At 35.7% G+C, this 19,775-nt stretch overlaps 1 protein-coding gene across 4 annotated transcripts in view; it reads left to right on the top strand.

The window, feature by feature from the left end:
• Positions 1-19,775, top strand: part of xpo6 (exportin 6) — a 47,163-nt gene that overhangs the window by 18,328 nt on the left and 9,060 nt on the right. For 2 of the 4 annotated variants that reach the window (XM_073936736.1, NM_194374.1), the window contains 11 exon segments: positions 631-757; positions 3,058-3,167; positions 3,251-3,359; positions 4,932-5,024; positions 7,536-7,605; positions 9,894-10,053; positions 15,156-15,248; positions 15,329-15,476; positions 17,775-17,921; positions 18,056-18,227; positions 19,239-19,394. In XM_073936736.1, coding sequence (XP_073792837.1) covers positions 631-757; positions 3,058-3,167; positions 3,251-3,359; positions 4,932-5,024; positions 7,536-7,605; positions 9,894-10,053; positions 15,156-15,248; positions 15,329-15,476; positions 17,775-17,921; positions 18,056-18,227; positions 19,239-19,394 — 1,385 coding nt within the window. 4 annotated transcript variants of the gene reach the window in all.

Below are 19,775 nucleotides of genomic sequence, written 5' to 3'. Positions count from 1 at the left end.
GCGTTCACACTGAAAACTCTAAAAATAATAAGTGCACTGTAATTACCTGGATGATGCACTCATTCAGCCAGTAAAATGAAGTGCGTAATGATGGACACTTCACGCACTCAACGACCACAGGTTTGCTTACGTAGTGGAAGGGGCGGAGCTATCGGTTGCACATGTTGGATAACTATTTATTTTGGATGGTGAAAGCAAAATTCTCCTTCGAGAGTGATTATAGCGCCTCCCGATGGTGAATGCGGTTATACTCACGGCAGGTATTATTTGATAATTCGGTCGTTTATTTCACGGATTTGGCAACTGTCAAACGTCATTAGGGAAACGGTTTGAATTTTCGCTTAGTAAAAAAAACATTAGTGTGCCATTTGGGACGACACTACATACATATACTTTACTGTTGAGTGTGTAAGTGCATAAGTACAAAGTGCATGAGTGCATGGTGTATAGTGTGCCATTTGGGACACAGCTCTGAAGATTGGCTGAATGGATTCAAAAATGGTACAGCTCAACGGTCTGAGTTGGGTTGTAAAATGATCATATTTCCAATAAAAGTGATCTGTTCCTTTAAATGTTTAACCCCTTGATGTTACTGCTTTTTAACACTCTGCGTCTGTCCGTCCCTCTCAGCTATGTGGAAAAGTTCACAGATTTCCTCAGGCTGTTTGTTAGTGTTCATCTGCGGAGGATTGAGTCGAATGCCCAGTTTCCTCTTGTGGAATTTCTAGCTTTGCTCTTCAAATACACCTTTAATCAGGTAAAACACCTTCATTTCCTGTTTCTTGTCGCATCTGCGCTATCTTAGTGTTTGTTAATAGCATAATGTGCTTTGATTTGTCGATTTGTTGTTTTTTTTTCTTTATAAATTGTCTCCTTTTATGATTCTGAGTCTAATTTAATGTACATTTATGATCATAGTTTAATATTTTTCTGGACTTATTATTATTATTATTATCGTTATTATTATTATTATGTCCTTTTTTTTCCCTGCTATTTCATTGGACGTATTTAAGCTGTGTTATGACTTTAGGATTTAGAAATCCATTGTTGGTAACACTTAAAGGTTCCTTGAAGTGCTTTGAAATGTACAGTTTTATTTAATGTTTGACGTAATCTCAACCAAAACATGACGAGAGGGCTGGACATGGTGTAGCTCCTCCCCTTTAAAAAAAACAGTTTGTAGCGTTTTGTTTTATCACAGCTCTGCCAGTGAGAGGGATTGAAGTCAAGCGCATCAAATGAAAAGCAAATGGGAAGCATCTTAAATGGGGGAGGGGCATGGCAGATACTAGAGAGCATGGTCATGATTGGAGTAACTATAGTGTGGTGACGTGCAAAAGTGTTGCTCCATTTCGGCGGAAGTGACAAACTACAAGCTTTACATGTTTATATCTTCTAAACGTTAATTTTGTCACTGTTTTGGTGCTGATAGAGAGCCTAAAAACTAGCAATACTGATACTTACATCTAAAAACCTTTAAAAAATAACACTCTATCAATGTATTTACTAACTTAAGGTAAAGCATGTTTTATCTGACTTTTACACTTTTAATGCCTGCAAAAATGTGCATTTTAATCAAGTTAACTAATTTCAAGAGATATTCAAAGTTTTGACATTATGGTGGGAGCTGTGCATAGTGTCCCACCAGTGACAATATACAGTCATTTCGCACTGCTACGAGTGTGATATCGCGTTTATACAACAGTTCAATGGCATAATTGTATATATAAAAAAGAAAATCAAACAAGGAGAGTCTAATAAATCCTTTTGTAAGAGGAATTACTTCTGCATCTGACGTCAGAACAGCAGAAACCACTTTAGAAACAGAAGAAAGTCCCTTTAGAGCTAGTACTTGAATGATTCTCTAGCATAATGTTTAAAGTAATGACAAAAGAGGATTTTGCTGACATTGCAAGATTTTAAGGCTGAACGGCATGAAATGCCACCGGTCTAGAGAGATTTCAAGAGATCACAATAATTAACCCCAAAAAGCCAAAGCAGCGCAGACACTACCAGATTACTGTTGTGTTTGCGATAAGGAAAAACACTAAACACATGCGGGCATTTCTTTTTTCTTCTTACTGAACTAGTCTGCAGTAATGAAAACAGGAGACTCGTTAGAAACAAACAGATGGTTAACCAAAAAGTAACTCAGGGTTATGCAAAGACTGGCCAACCCAAAATACACACATTCCTGTTATCTGAATTCCATCTCACACTCAATACACTACAATTATATGGTATAAATACAACACAGCAACATACAAAAGAGAGAGATCGACTTAGAATATCACCCACCTGTTTAATAATGATTTGATCCGCTGTAGTTTAAAATTACGAGTTTAGGTTTTTCTCTAAGGATTTATTTTGCGGTCTCTGTCGCCATCTTGTGGATGGACAACGTCAACCATCATTGCTCTGCTCAGTATGACAGACTGATGGACGCTGATGTGCTGTATCTCTGAAATTGTAAATTTTTAAAATAGGCATTATCCTTATAAATGAACTGCATAGTTGCAATCTAAACAACTACATTCTTGCCTAAAAAAAGCATTAAAAGTACATTATGTTGTCCAACAGTTGCAATATTTGTCAAACTAGTGAGTGTATTGATCTGCTATCACTCTTGGTGGGCGGAGTAATACAGAAGGGTGAGAAGGCTGTACGAGTGCTGTTATTGCAGAATATTTCACTGCTATCAGCCAATTCGATTCGAGAACCAGACAAAACTGTTGAATAAATAAAAATGTAAGATATGAACATTAAGTATGAATATTATTATAAAGCATTATTAATATTAACATTAAATAATGTACAATTATTTTAAATTGTTGTTTTTTTCTGATTTATTTTTAAGTTTTTAAGTTATTAAGTCGGCATGTCATTTGCAGAATCTGCAGTATGTTAATAATTTAACATCTTTTTAAAAGATATGTTATAAGCACACATACGGACAACAAAAAATTAAAGGATCATTTTAAATGCACCGTGTTGACATTTAACTTCCATTTTTGCGCACCGCTTTTACTCAAACATCTGTATGTTTTTTTGTTGTAGCCGAGTCACGAAGGTTACCTGGCCTGTCTTGACATCTGGAGTGTATTTCTGGACTACCTGACCACCAAGATCAGAAGCCGGTTGGCTGACAGAGACAGTGTCATTAATAGGTTTGAGTCTACCTAATTGAAATTGTGTAAGCTCAAGAATTGACTTTTAGAGGTGTTGCAATAATTAGTGTGTGTGTAAACAGGTATAAAGATGCTCTAGTTTTGCTGCTTCGGGAAGTTCTCAACAGGATCCAGTTCAGATTAAACCAGAGTCAACTAGAAGAACTCGATGACGAGACTCTTGATGATGACGTAAGCTGCTTTCTGTTCACTTTATAGTGCACTGTAGTGGTGTCTGAACTCTCAGTGAGCATTTCCGTACCTTACATTCATTCGATACATTTTAAATTACATTTTGAGTGCTCATCTGATGTACACTTGTTGAAGCACCATTTCCAGAATCCAGCACATAAGATGGCAGGCATAAATGGCAGTAAATGTAATGTATATATTTACCTCAGGAGTTGACAAAAAATATAATTAACTTTATAAGTGTGTCTAGGTTTTTGTTGATGACAGTTATTTTTAATGTAAGGGATAATCAATGACTTGCCATTTGTTAAAGCAGGGGTGCCTTAAATTTTCCTAATGAAGGGCCAAAAATCTAACTTGATTGAGGGCTGTGGGCCAAAGGTAAACGCCAAACTCTGACAATAAACAAACATTGCTTTAAGTTATATTAATGTGAAATTTTACAATTTTCATAATGAAATGATTACAGTAAAAACATAATGCCATTAACGACACAGTGGAGTTGAATGCTGAACACACTAATGCCTAGTTCAGACTGCGTGATTTTAGCCCAGATTTTGGCTCGCCGACAGGTTTTGAGAAATCGCCGACAAGTGCCTGAAATCACAGGCAAATCGCTGCTCGTGCACATGAGTGACAATCACACAGTATGAACGATCAAAGACGCGATCTGAGAGAATCGCCGATGAGTCGCCGATGCCTGCGAGATATTTGGCGTGCTAAATATCTGGAGCTGTCGGCGATTCAAATCATGCCGTGTGAATTGAGTTTTGACTGAAAATAACATCAGCGATCGCCTACAGCCAATGAGAGAGCAGCTTTCACTTGTGTGTGCGTGTGTGTATACCTGCTGCAGACCAGCGGGAGGCTGGGGGAGAAGTTAAAAGCGCTCTTTTTCGGTTTATTTGGACCCACGAAATGGAGGAAAAACTAGTGGAGGTTTGACAGGACTCAGGAGCAACCTTGTCTGTTTGAGGTTTCATACAGAAAGAAATTAGTTTATTAGCAACGTTGAGGAGAAATGGCTAATTCCCTTTAAACACCAGGTGAGCAAACATGTACATGTTCTACCCCATTTAAGGCTTCTTTCTCATTATGTAGTTAATAACAAAAGATATATTACATGTTTTTGGCTGTGAGACGTAGTTTGGACGTAGTTGTCGGCGATTCTTCCTATAGTAAAGTCATGCAATGTGAATGTCCATGTCGCCTAACCATCTTGCAGTGTAAACAAAGCAGCGACGAAACGCTAGCCCAGATAGTCATGCAGTGTGAAAACATCTGTGACACGACTACTTTGAAAATCATGCAGTCTGAACTCGGCAAAAGCTGCACATGCCTTTGATTTGATTTGCTCCCCGATGTCTTGTGCATTGCACATGGCGACCCCTGTTGAATAAAGGGACTAAGCAGAAGGAAAATAAATGAATGAATTTTAGTTCGCTCTTTCCTGATGTAATTTACTGCACTGCTAAACACTATACAGGTGTTCGTGAATGAGTGAACGTGAGTTGTTGAATCTGAAGCATGAATGCTGAATTTTTTAACACTTCTTCTTTCTGGTCTCTATAGCAACAGACGGAATGGCAACGGTACCTACGTCAGAGTTTAGAAGTGGTTGCCAGGGTGATGGAGCTGTTGCCGTCCCAGACCTTTTCAGTTCTGGTAGGTGTATATGAGTGGGCGAGCGTGCATGCAATCTCTCTCTCTTTGTTCTGTGAACAATTCATTGCTTATTGGCAATTCTAATAACTGTTTAATATTGAAGCAAATCTAACCTTTTTTATTTTAAAACCATAACAGTCCTTTTAAACTAAAGCTTCATTATTGTACTTTAATTTTGTTTTAGAGCTCTCGTACAATACGTTTGTGTCCTGCTACTTTAAGTTTCTCTTAATAGCCATTGCGGCATTGTTTCCTTTCTTATAGTGTATGAAATTTTAACCCTCTAAATCCAGTTATTAAATCAATTAGAATTTTATTTAATAATTAAGACAAGGCAAGTTTATTTCTGTAGTATTTTATACACAATGGTAATTCAAAGTGCTTTACATAAGTAAACAAGAATAAAGGAAAAACATAAAGTACAACAAAGATTAAAAACAGATTCAAATGTGGTTTTAAAGGAATGAAAAGAAAAAGAAAGACATAATAATGCTATCTGATGTAATAATAATTTAATATTAAATCAAATATTATTACATCTGTTGTTAAATGGGCAGCTTAAGAAGACCACACATGCACACACACAGTTTAGGGCTGCACGATATAATCAAAACAAGACAGTCATATACAAAATTGAACAAATATTAAAGTGAAATAAACCATGTTCTCTGGTTTTCTGGAGAGAGCAACAGTATTCAGATGAAGAAATTGAATAATCAAATGTAAAATAGCCCTGTATAGTCTTCACCATTTAAATAAATTCAATAAAATGAATCTTTATCCTTAACTTTTTCATGCACTACTTAAATGCTTTAAGCTCTCTTCAAATGCTCATACAGTCACAGACCCTAAAAACACATGTAGATGAGAAACTTCCTCTCGGTTATGGTTCAATTCTGCAGTGTCTCCACAAATCTTGTGTTTCATGATCTGTGGTTTCTGGTCATCTATAATCCTAAATCAACTTTGCGTATCTTGCGATGTCACGATTTGTGGACACACAAATTGTGATATCTATGTCTAAACCAAAGTTATTAGTGTTAACGAAAAAAAAATTGTTAACTGAAATTACAATAAAAACAAGAGTTAAAAAAAAATAAAAATAACTAGAACTAACTGAGACTGTATTGTGTAAATAAAAAACTAACTCAAACTAACTATAATGATAGCCAAAAGGTCCATTGTTTTCGTCTTTGTAAATGTATTTAATACAAACTGTAAGCTTTTTTTTAGAAGTAAACCCATTTACTTCACGCTGCCAGGTGTTTGACCCGTATGGCACCTCAAGAGTCTGTAATACTACTGCCAATGGCCAGCTCAAGTTGGTTCTCCAGTCATTATTGCTGTTGCTGTGCAACAAAAACAACGGCTGGACTTGATAACAGCACGATGACGACATTAAATATGACCGAGCAGACACTTAAAAGTTATACTTTAACACACTTGTGCCCAAAAATGGCTTTTATTTCCATTTTCGTGATCCTGATCACAAACAAGTTGTTCTTTTTAACCTGATCTTCTAAGTGAACTGGTTAAACTAGCTCACCAAATCGAACTGAATCATTTGAAATGATTTGCATCTACAGTAAGCCCTTATCCACAAACCACTTACTTTATAACATGCCTGATACCCCCTCTGACTTGAAATAAACCAATTTCCTGAGTTATTGAGTTATTAGAATAATAATACTGCACACAAACACTACATGACAGCCTGATGTGTTGAACCAAACTTGGACAAATGATTCATTATACAGCACCGGTAACCCAAGGGTTTAAATATGAGGATCTGGCGAAATTCATAACAGAAAATCATGATGGAGCATAAGTAAGTGAATCATGCGTTAGTTACGCTGCAAAACTTAATTTTAAGAAACTTCTCAGGTCGTGGTGAAGTTTTAACTGACTGAAGTTATGATGGCTGACTACATATTTTTAATATGTTGAGTTCTAACATGGGAGGATTGTCACAAAATATCCAGTTCATGTTAAAGATCTGAACTTCCCAACACTACTGTGCATCTAACCTCAGAAGCAGCCTTGCCCACATATTGTACTTATAGCAGCTATCTTGTGGGCTGGTGTATTTGAATTTGAGGATGGGTAGATGGTAGTGTTCATGTGTCCTCTGAATACATGTTTCAAAAAATGTATCTTTGTTTGAGTTTTTATTATAAAATATTTATTAAGATAATTTTCAATCTTGCACCTGACAAATATCCTTATTTAAAAAAACCTGAACCTAAAACTAATAGTGAAACCAAACTTTTTTCAGTTTCAAAATATAGAAACTAATAGACTAGTAATTTTCTCATTACTAAAAAATAATTAAAACTAACTGAATCTAAAAAACAAAGTCAAAACGAAAAAAAAAAAAAAAACGAAAACTAGTGAAAAATCAAAAACTATTTTAATCATGGCTCAAACGATATATTGTGCAGCCCTAACAGAGATGCACTGCTCTGTTGTTATTATTTGCACTATTGACCCGAGCATGGTATGTGTTTTTAGTTTCCAGTGCTGCAGGAGGATCTGGACGTTTATCTTGGACTCCAGCAGTTTATCGTGAGATCAGGAACAAGTGAGTTTCTCTTCATTGTCGCAATCTATGTTCGGGTATATATTGTACGTTGCAGAATCTGCAAAGCTGCATAGCTAGATAAAATAAAACGTATGCCAATGCAACTACAGATCCATTTGTATGTGACAATGTGCTGACTAAATTCGGGTTTCAGGTTTGCTGATATGCATCATAGATAGGACAATACCAGAATGCAGTGCGCAAAGCTCATTGAAAAATACATGATGCCAATGTGTCGCTCTCACTCTGAGCACAAAAGGGGATTTTGCGAAAATATTTCACAACTTTATTTCCTTGTTTGTGAGTGTTTTCATTTTTCTTTTCTTTTTTTAAACCATCTTCCTTTTATCAGATATCTTGTATTAATATTTGACCATTTTGACATACATTTCAAGAACTACTTGAATAATCAGCTCAAGTGAATACTTCTTGGGCTAAGGCTGTGCAATTACACACAAGATGAAAAATAAAGTAGAAAATTCATGTTCATAAGGTTTGAGGTCATGAAGTCATTGTTATTTTGTTTATTAATTATTATTTTGTTTATTAATTATTAATATATATATATATATATATATATATATATATATATATATATATATATATATATTTTTTTTTTTTTTTTTTTTTTTTTTTTTTACAAAGTCTCCATTTATTTAATAAAAGTGTGGTAAAACAGCTACAGTTGAAGTCAGAATCATTAGCCCCCTGTTTATTTTTTTCCCCAATTTGTTTAATGGAGAGAAGATTTCTTCAACACATTTCTAAACATAATAGTTTTAATAACTCATCTCTAATAACTGATTTATTTTATCTTTGCCATAGTGACAGTAAATAATTTTACTAGATATTTTTTTCAAGATACTAGTATTCAGCTTAAAGTGACATGTAAAGGCTTAACTAGGTAAATTAGGCTAACTAGGCAGGTTAAGGTAATTAGGAAAGTTATTGTATAACGAAGGTTTGTTCTGTAGACTATCGAAAAAGATTTTAGGGGCTTTAGATTAAAGGGGCTAATAATTTTGTCCTTAAAATAGTGTTAAAAATCAATTGTCGGCGGCAGTGGTGTAGTGCGTCGACACATGCACTCAGGTGCTCGCGGCGACCCGGGTTCGATTCCGCCTCGCGGTCCTATGCCGATCCTTCCCTTCTTTCTGCTCCCCATGCTTTACTGTCTATTCTCTCTACTGTCCTTTCAAAAATAAGGGAGAAAAACCCCTAAAAAATAATTATATAAAAAATATAGTGTTAAAAAAAAATTAAACTGCTTTTGTAGCCAAAATAAAACAAAAGACTTTCTCCAGAAGAAAAAATATTATCTGACATACTCTGAAAATTTTCTTGCTCTGTTAAAAATTATTTGGGAAATATTTAAAAATAAAAAGAAATTCAAAGGAGGGCTAATAATTCTGATTTTTACTGTATATTATGAGGTGTAATTACAATTTAAACAACTTTACTACCCTACTAAGTTTACTGCATGCATATATTTTAAAATCCAATTTAATCCTGAAATCGAAAGCTGAGTTTTCAGCATCATTACTCCTGCTTTCAGTGCCACATGATCCTTCAGAAATCCTTCTAACATAATTTAATACAAAAATAGTGATTATTATTATTATTATTATTAATGTTGTGCATCTTAAAGTTTTTAAATGATGGGTCTTTTATTATATACATTTGAAGGCAAAGTTCTTAGCCCTCTTGTGTATTTATTTGCCCTCTCAATGACTATAATAGGAGACATGACTATATGACTGTAATATTTTTTCTTCTGTGGAAAGTCTTATTTCTCCAAGTTTGCCTGAAATAAAAGCATTTTATGTAAACAAAGTTTGTTTGGTTAAACTAACTTGCCTAGTTAACTTAACCTAGTTAAACCTTCAAGTTGCACTTTAGCCTGGATACTTGTACCTTTAAAAATAACTAGGAAAATAATATGTACTGTTATCATGGCAAAGACAAAATTAATTAATTATTAGGAATTAGAAACTATAAAAATGTGTTGAAAAAATCCTCTCTGCATTGAACATAATTTGGTAAATATAAAAAAATGTATACAAATTTCACAGGATGGTGAATAATTTTAACTTCAACTGTGAAATGTATTTATTTCCTCTAACATCTCACCATGTTGCTTGAGCACCAGTCTATAAATAAAGATGAAGTGAATAGTGTTGTAGTAGTAATGTTCACTCTGCTTCTTTATGGTGGATCTGTTCTCGTGTGGGTAATGAGCTGTTGTTGAGTGGTTTTGCACTTCTCTCTTTCTGTGTGTGTGTGAGCAGGTCGCAGGCTGAACATCACAGCTGAGGCTGACTGCAGAAAGCTGCACTGCGCTCTCCGTGACTTGAGCTCCCTGCTGCAGGCCGTGGGACGCCTGGCCGAGTTCTTCACAGGAGATGTTTTCACTGCTCGCTTTAACGACGCTCTCGCCATCGTGCAGAGGTCAGTTCCAGATCCACAGTTCCTCATTTAACAAGACTACTAACATTGTTTTTTTTCTGTTTTGTGTAGTGCAGGTAACTGATGTATTTGATTCTGTTTTTTATTACACCAAAGGTTTTTGTGTTGAATCCTATACTTGGCCTGAGCTAATGTTGACAAACTATACAGCTGAAGTCAAAATGATTAGCCTTCCTGTCATTTTTTTTTCTTCTTTTTTTTTTTTTAAATTTCCCAAATGATGTTCAACAGAGCAAGAAATTTTTCACAATATTTCCTATAATATTTTTTCTTCTGGAAAAATTATTATTCGTTTTATTTCGGCTAGAATTAAATCAGTTTTTAATTTTTAAAAACCATTTTAAGGTCAATATTATTATCCTCCTTAAGCAATATTTGTATTGATTGTCTACAGAACATCCACTGTTATACGATGACTTGCCTAATTACCCTAACGTGCCCAATTAACCTAGTTAAGCCTTTAAATGTGATTTTAATACTAGTATCTGGAAAAATATCTAGTAAAATATGAATTACTGTCATCATGGCAAAGATGCAAAATAAACCAGTTATTAGAAATAAGTTATTAAAACTAGAGGTGTGAACCTATACTGGTCTCATGGTCGGTTACGATTATCATGCCTTCGGTTCAATTCAATATCTCGGTGCATTGACGATGCTTTCCATATACAGTGTTATATTTTAGGGGGTAGGCTATAGCAAGCTGTCGGTATAAACACACAGTACCACACTGTCTCTCATTCAAACACATACACAAACATAGACAGCACCAAACAAACAAACACACACACACACACTTAAGCCCTCGCAACAGGGAGAGCTCGCGCTGAGCGGAGCAGAAAAACAAAAAAAACTAAAAAACGAAGAAAAGAAGCACTTTTCCGACGGTCCCTTACTGAGAGCTCCTCTCAGCGTGAGCTCTCCCGGCTAAACGCATATTGCGAGGGCTTAAAAGGAGCAGTGCTCGTAATGTCGAGGGAAAAAAAGAAAGACAGCTGTGAAACATAACCAGCTTTGTCTTTTTGTAGGAAACACACTTTAGATCTTTTTAGGGTAAGAGGTTTTTGAGTTAATGCCGTCTATAACTGAATGTGTGTCAGGAATATCAAAAACAAAACCAACTGAACAACGCTCATTTCTGGCGCCCCCCTGTATATACAGCGCCCTTAGCATGGTGCCAATGTAAATACTCATGCTCACCTCCCTCGCGACAGAGCGCATAGGAGATAAATGACGTCAGTACATAATAACCGGTTATGATTATTACTAAACCGATACCGAATTTTCCACGTCTGCATCGCGGTGCACCGAAGAAACAATTAATTTTGACACCCCTAATTAAAACTATATTATGTTTAAAAATGTGTTGAAAAAACTTCTCTCTGTTAAACAGAAATTAGGGAAAAAATAAACAGCGGAGCTAATAATTCAGGGGGGCTAATAATTCTGACTTCAACTGTAAATGAATTGCGTTTAGTTTAAAATGTACATACTGTCACCCGACGGATAGAGGGCAAATGCAGAGACTTTTTTTAATGAGCATGAGGCAGATTGTGCTTGACTAGTGTATAAAGCGTTGAACACTGTGTGATAAATAATTGTTTTATTGCAATAAGTTATAATTTAAAAAATGTTATTAATTAATATAATTCAAAGTAATGTTTTCCATGCACTTATAAATATTATGAAATGAATTAGGAAATTACACATGACAATAAAATAGTTTGGTATGTTTACCTTAAACTCGCGCCTCTCAATGATATTTGGTTTTTGGCCCTTCGTGTGAAAAACTTTTTTCACCACTGGTTTACACACACAATTTTGCACAGAAATAGCAATGCATAGTCTGTCTGACCCTGGTCATGCGTCCTCAATCAACCTGTTGTTGATTTTGTTGAAAGCAGCACTTGATGTCGCTGCCGCCTTGCTTATCGCTTCAGCATTCATGCTGACTGTGTGAATGCAAACAGGAAAAGGGTCCAAGGAAAACTAGCTCTCTGGGAAACAGGCCTAGTAGATAGTTCCTGTGAAAACTCCTTATGGTTTTTCGTAATTCATCGTGTAATACAAATCAAAGTTTATTAGCAGGATAAGAGTCAACAAATCTACAAACACACAGTACTGTGCAAAGGTCTTAGGCCCCCAGTTACATTTGCTGTTTCAGTGAGGGTTTAATGACATTTATACAGTTGAAGTCAGAACTATAAGCCCCCCTGAATTTTTAGCCCCCCTGTTTATTTTATCCCCAATTTCTGAGATTTTTTTTCAACACGTTTCTACACACAATATTTGATCAGATATTTTTCAACACACTTCTATACAGCTTAAAGTGACATTTAAAGGCTTAACTAGGTTAATTATGTTAACCAGGCAGGTTAGGGTAACTAGGCAAGTTATTGTATAACGATGGTTTGTTCTGTAGACTAGTGTAAAAAATATAGCTTAAGGGGCTAATAATTTTGACCTTAAAATGGATTTCGAAAAGTTAACAACTGCTTTTATTCTAGCCGAAATAAAATAAATAAAAATTTCTTCTGAAGAACAAATATTATCAGACATACTGTGGAAATTTTCTTGCTATGTTACACATAATTTGGGAAATATTTAAAAAATAAAATAAAATTCAAAGGGGGGCTAATAAATCTCACTTCAACTGTATATTACTTTTCATTCTCTTTAATAAAGTACAACCAGAAAATACAGGTTCTAATTGGATTTTAATTGGCTTTAATTGTTTAAGACCTATGAAAGAAAGAGTAAGAGAAAGATGGAAGAATGGATTATAAATACTATAGTTGGAGAGATGTTGTCTATATTGACTGAATTGGTGGGATTGTGAATGCATGAAAGTATAGGCAGGTTTTAATTCATCATGTAATTCCTACTAAGAAGGCACCTAATTTGTAATAGCATGATAATGATACCAAACAGTGCTTATGCATTGAAATCCTTTTGGAGAAAAACAGCTGATAAAGTCATGAAATGGCCTCCACATAGTCCAGACCAGAATATTATAAACAGTAGGCTATGTATAGGCAATATTATAGGAAGAATGAGATTTAGCATGTTCTATCTTTTTCTCTTCAGGTGAATATAAGAAAACTCTTAGAGATGCGGAAAGATGCTTGATATTAAATAGCACATTATTCCGAATGTAATTCTGTTCTTTATGGTGTACATATTTCCAGTATTTTCTGTTTGTATACTAGAGGTGTAGTACACCCAAAAGTAATGACCCTGCACTTGCTCTATATAGGCATGGGCCGTTATAAGAATCTGACGGTATGATAACCTTGGATAAAAATATCACGATTTCACGGTATTGTGATTACTGCCCTAAGATATGTTCTTTTTAAATGTCTGTGTAAAAAAAAAAAAAATTTCTCTTTTGAGCACAGTATATTTTATTTTGAGAAACAATTAAAATTTATTAAAACAGTAAACATGTCAGGCAAAATTAATTAATGAGTTGTGCTGTCTTCATTTGTTTCAAAAACAGATTTTTATTTACAATTTACAAAAACGCCATCTTTAGATATATTTTATGCTGGAGCTACTGTTGTCCTGAAACAAAAAAACGTAAAAAATAAATCTTACTCATACCTTACGCCCCCGTTCACACGGGGCTTCAGTGTCAACGCTTGACAGAAGGAGTGTCTGAAGTTGGGGCTGACGCGATCGTCATAGCAGCGTCAGCCAATGAAATTAGTCCGCAGTCGGCTACTGTCTGAGCTGGTGTATTTGCATACACAATGCAATTCGGCAACGCCTGATGTCACCCATTCAAAGTGAATGAAAAGCATTGAAGCTGACGCCCCGTGTTAATGGGGCGTTAGGATTTGTATTACAGAAAATTGACGGTTTTAATACCTTAACTTTTCCAAATCGCGGTATACTTTGAAAACGGTTATCGTCCCATGCCTAGCTCCATACCTTTTTGATAAATAGATTTGTGCTAAAGTCTTAGGCTCTCAAAGCTGGTGGTGGCCTTAAGCTGGATTTATTGTTTCGACAAGCGCTGCATTGCGCACCTCCGCAGACTGCGCACGCACATCATGAAACGGACGAGGCTTTTATACTTGCCGCATTCGCCATTGTGATAGTCTTTAAAACGACAGGGGGTGGTCAAAAGAAACTGACCAGAAGAAAATCAGACCCATAAACAAATAAGTAGGAGTTTCCGGAACTACGTCATATTAATATCATTCAATGTTTTTAAGCTAATTATTTTTATAAATATAAATCTTATCTCGGACAGTTCTACCTAATAAAGTTAATCAAAATATTATTGACAACAGACCAAGGATTGCTCTACAAATATATTTTTTAATATGACAAGAATAAAAGTACACTTACTAAAAAATACAGATGTTTTTTTAGATTTAGCCCGCTACACAATTCACACATTACTGTCTGGCTAGTTTCTGTCCTCTTCTTATGCTACAAAGGCAATACTGGTACCAACATTCCTGACCATTATCACCAATAAAGCCTAGAAAAACAGACATCAGTATATTGTAAACCGATAGCTTCAAATATTCTTTTCCAGTTATCAAAGAGATCCATCAGGTTTTTCCACACTTTTTAACAAAAACCTTTTTTTCCCACGGCTGTTGCTGCTTCCAGCCAAAAATGATTGGTCATCTGGTTATCGCAGTGATCACGTATCAGAAAGATGCCTGTACAGTTGTACCCATTTCAGATGAAATCTCTTCAAAGTAATTCATAATTAATTCAAATTAAATGCGGCGCTGCGCGCACTGTTTGAAAAGAAAAAATAATGCACTCTACCAGCCGAAATAATGACGCGATTATCCAAAGCGAACCTCTGCAAGCACATCAATGACGTTACATTCGCCGCGCTCACTCAAAAGAACTAGCGGATGCGTCGAGTATACACCAGGCTTAAGACTTTTTTACACAGTACTGTTAATCATATAAAGTGAAATGATTAGATCGTATAAGAAACTGAATGTTATTTACAACATCATTACACTTAATTCATAACCTCTGCAATGGCCCATGACCGTTTGTTTATGTATACTAATGTGTATAATACTTGACCACTGTCTTTGTCCTTTCAGGCTGGTGGAAGTGTCGTGCTACGGTTCTCAGATCAGCCTGTATGATGTAGAGATGGCTGTTCCTTCAGTGCTTAAACCAGACCTTATAGACGTGTAAGTAGTTTGCTTTCACTTAACCTAGGAAAATGGATTGTTGTGTTATTGTGCTTCATAAAATATCTCTGTTTTTGCAGCCATGCACAGTCCTTGGCGGCTCTGCAGGCGTATTCTCATTGGCTGGCTCAGTTTTGTGGGGAAGTGCAGCGGCAACAAGATCAGACGCAGTTTGTCGATCTCATCACGTCAAGCATGGCTGCCGCAAGCCCTCTCATCAATGGCAAGGTGACGAGATCTTTGCATATGACTGAATGCTGGTAATACAATGAAAACTCAGCCCAAACATGCTCACCAACCTCTTTTATAAACCAAATGTTAATGTTTTTTTTGTTGGAAGTCTAATCTGTTATCTATAAAATGCTGTTAACAAGTGTAATGCCGTGGTCACACTAGAGTTGCGAATGCAAAATTCTGTCATACAGTGCTATGAGAAGGAGCAGGATTAAACTAGATCAGGGGTGCTCAATCCTGTTCTTGGATATCTACCTTCCTGCAGATTTCAGTTGCTACCCATATCAAACACGCCTGAACCAATTAATTAGGACCTGAACACCACTTGATAATTACAGGCAGGTGTGTTTGATATGGTTAGCAACTGAAATCTGCAGGAAGGTAGATCTCCAGGAACAGGATTGAGCACCCCTGAACTACATGACTAGATATAAAACATTGTCGCAGGAGCTTGCGCTTTCTGTCTGCCGCATTCGCAACTGTATGAATGAAAGTCTATGGGGCAAAAAGTGCAGTGTGACCGCGGCTTAACTCTATTATCTATGACACATTTATTTACGCTTGAAAGTTATTACCTTTGTTATTCTTTATCAAATGCTTCTTAAGTTATGTTTAACAGAGCAAGGATGTTTTTTCACATTACTCTTTATCATATATTTGTTAAGGTCAATATTTATTCCCTTTTCTAATCGCCAATGATTTGTTTAAGTAATCTAACTTTACTAGTTAACCTAGTTGTGTGTTAATCTTTTAAGTTGCACTCAAAGTAGAATACTTACAACTTGCAAAACAACTAGTCAAATATTGCTATATATATATATATATATATATATATATATATATATATATATATATATATATATATATATATATATATATATATATATATATATATATATATATATATATATATATTTATATATTTATTCATTCATTCATTTTCCTTCAGCTTAGTCCCTTATTGATCAGGGGTCACCACAGCAGAGTGAACCGCCAACTATTCCAGCATATGTTTTATGTGGCGGATAAAATTTGTTAAAATCTTGTGTTGTAGGCAAATAATTTTAAAAAGGCCTTCATTTTCCCATGTCTTTGAAAAGCTACTCATTCAAGCTGAAGTCATCCAATCACAAGCAATCCATCTCAATACAACTTTTAACAAATAGTTTAAGGTTTAATTTTTAACTTTAACTTTAATTATCTTCTTTAGAATAAGGTTAATCTAAAAGTAATTTATTTAAGGTGCTGCAGGATATTGGAAAAATCTGATTTTGCGTTTTTTTTTTTTTTTTTTTTTTTTTTTTTTAATGGTGATAAACATTGCGAAATAAATACAGTTTCTGAAGATGGTTTGAATGGCTCCATTCAATAGAGTCGAACAGTATTCTGGTACAGAAATTAAATAATCAAGATGCAAAAAAAATGCTTTTCTTACTTTTTGTCTCGTCTAAATATCAAATAAATTCTCAGACCAAGTAAAAATATTGTTTAGTTTTCACCATCAGAAGGAATAAGTGAAAACTGAGTTTTTTGTAAACTTGTTTTAATGAATTATCTGCCAGTGGGTAAGTGAAACAATCTTTCATAATTGCTTTGAAATGTCGATATTTGGAGTATTTATTTTTGCTAAAATCATATATATTCAATATAAATACAGTGATTTAAAAACAGTTTTGTGGCTCCTGGTGAACTATAATTCAGACTGGACATTGCATATCTTTGTGTTGTGATTATTGCGAATACGCACATTGCAATATCAATCCTGAAACGATATATTGTGCAGCTCTACTGGAGAGACAGTTGTGCATATATTTATTTATTTATTTTTTTTTATAAAAGAAATTATATTTTTAAAAAAGTGCATCTGTGAAACCAGAGTTTGCTTCTTTTGGTTCATTATTTAAAATGTATGTCTAAGAAATAAGTAAATTAGAATTTCTAGTATAAGATAGTAAAAATCTTTTCCTTTTCCATTAGAAAAAAATCCTTATAGTGTTTATCCCCAGATAAGTCTTAAATTTAATTAATAATAGTCTTAAAGTCTTAAACTTTATGAAACTTGCAGAAACTCTGTCTCTACATCACTGAGTTAAAGAAAACTATATTCAGAGGTGTCATAGCACCTGGGCTGCTTCATAATAGGGGGTTTGCAATAGCAGTACTGTTCAAAACTACATTTAGTTGATAAGTTTCCTTGAAACGTAATAATTTCTCTCAGCTTTATTGTTTAACAAGTTATTCTTAGTTGTTTGCCTGATCAAACAGTTCATCAATCTGATCTGTGTGCCACAGGTTCCAGAGAAGCTGCTGTTATCGGCGTGCCATCTCCTGGTCTCCATGGCGACCACCGTGCGCCCGGTGTTCCTGGTGTCTCTGCCAGCGGTGCAAAATATCTTCAACCTGATCACAGAAAATCATAACCACAGATTACCTCAAGAGGTGTGTGTGTGTTTGGGAGTTTACATTGGTCTGTCTCTGAAAAAAAAACAGGACTACGTGGCACTGTTTGTGCATTGATCTGACTGTATTTGTGCATGATGTAATATTTGTTTTTGTTTTTTTTATTTCTCAAGGCTCATGTCCTCGTGTGTCGAGCCCTGTCCAACATGCTGCTGCTGCCGTGGCCCAGCTTACCAGAGGGGGAGCAGCAGTGGCCGAATCGCTCAGCCAATCACGCACGGCTGATCAGCAGCCTCACGCAGCAGTACCGCCTCCTTCCCCGCCCACCCAACCATCACCACAGCAGTAAGAGCGACAGATCATCATTTTGTTTATTCGTATAGTCTTACAATCTCTTCATTTGAGTCAAAATATAGAAGAGATTGAACAACAAAATAGTTTTAATGCAGATTATTTATTATAAACAAAACAAACCTAAGAACTTTTAGTCAAGGCAACAAACAAATTTAGGGATAATAAGTAAAATAAAGAACTTAAGATATAATCACAACAAAACCTTAACTACATGATGTAAGTAATGCAAAATCAACCCAAAAGGTTAAAGCAGGGGTCACTAAACTTGTTCCTGGAGGGCCAGTGTCCTGCAGATTTTAGCTCCAACCCTAATCAAGCACACCTGAACAAGCTAATCAAGGTCTTACTAGGTATACTTGAAACATCCAGGCAGGTGTGTTGAGGCAAGTTGGAGATAATCCCTGCAGGGACACCGGCACTCCAGAACCGAGATTAGTGACCCCTGAGTTAAAGAGTCAACTAGATGGTCGATCTTGACTCCTGAGTAAACACACAGTGACCTACTCTAGCTAGCATAACAGCTCTCTTATATACACATTGAACCAATTAATGATTAATAATTTACATTTACAAAGCGAATTGCAATTGACCTTTCGCTAAGCCACACCTGATAACCGCCACACAACAAACATGGCTTAGCAACCGTAGCTACGTGCAGGAGGTCTGTCAAGCTTTCGAGCTAGGGAAACAAGCCAAAGTGTTATGCATATGGATCGTGCAAATCTGACACCCGGTATCCTAAAAGTGAGCACAGAGTGGTGGAATTTTTTTCCCCTTTAAAACCTAAAACCCAAGGGGAGAAAAGCCAGCATAGATTGTCATTTTCATCGACTTTAGCTTAAAGGTGTAGGGCTAAAGGGGAATGGGTACAAAATTCTGGGAAATTCTGACAAAGTTTCTCACTCTTTTATTGAATTCTGTCTCTTTAATACCCTCTTTTTACATCTTCACTTTCTTTAACAATTTTCAAAAATTAAAATAATCTCAATTGCTGTCTCTTAGGCAAGGCGGTAATCCAGCAGACTCTGTGTGTGCTGAGGGATCTGGTGGACAGTATTTCAGGAGAGGCCACCAAATCACGTCAGATCTGTTACCACAGCCTGCAGGAGTCGGTTCAGGTCTCGCTCGCACTCTTCCCCCTCTTCATCCAGCAGCCAGGTACAAAAAAACTACTTTACAGCCGCTGAACACTTGGACTTTGATAAAGAAACTCTCCTTTTACTTGGAAACAGGCTCATTTTAAAATCCCCTTAGAATTTAACAGTTTAGTTTTACCAGTTTTGTATTTATTCAGCTGATTTATGACTCTGGCTTTAGCACTTTTAGTTTAGCTTAGCTAATATGGCAGCAAAGTTCCTTTGTTATTACAGCTAAATAACAGTATAGTTCCTATCCATATCTGCAAACACCCTGGAATACACAAGACATGTCACTCGTTTAGTTTCAAATGGGGAAAAATGTATCAGTCAATATAGCGAATGAGACCCCGCCTTCTATTACAGGAGCCAATCGTCGATCGCTATAGACTGAGGATTCTTT

This window comes from Danio rerio, chromosome 3 (genome assembly GCF_049306965.1).
Source record: "Danio rerio strain Tuebingen ecotype United States chromosome 3, GRCz12tu, whole genome shotgun sequence".
Lineage (NCBI taxonomy): Eukaryota > Metazoa > Chordata > Actinopteri > Cypriniformes > Danionidae > Danio > Danio rerio.
The sequence above is the reverse complement of the archived record's forward strand: the minus strand, read 5'-3'. Positions and strand labels throughout refer to the sequence as shown.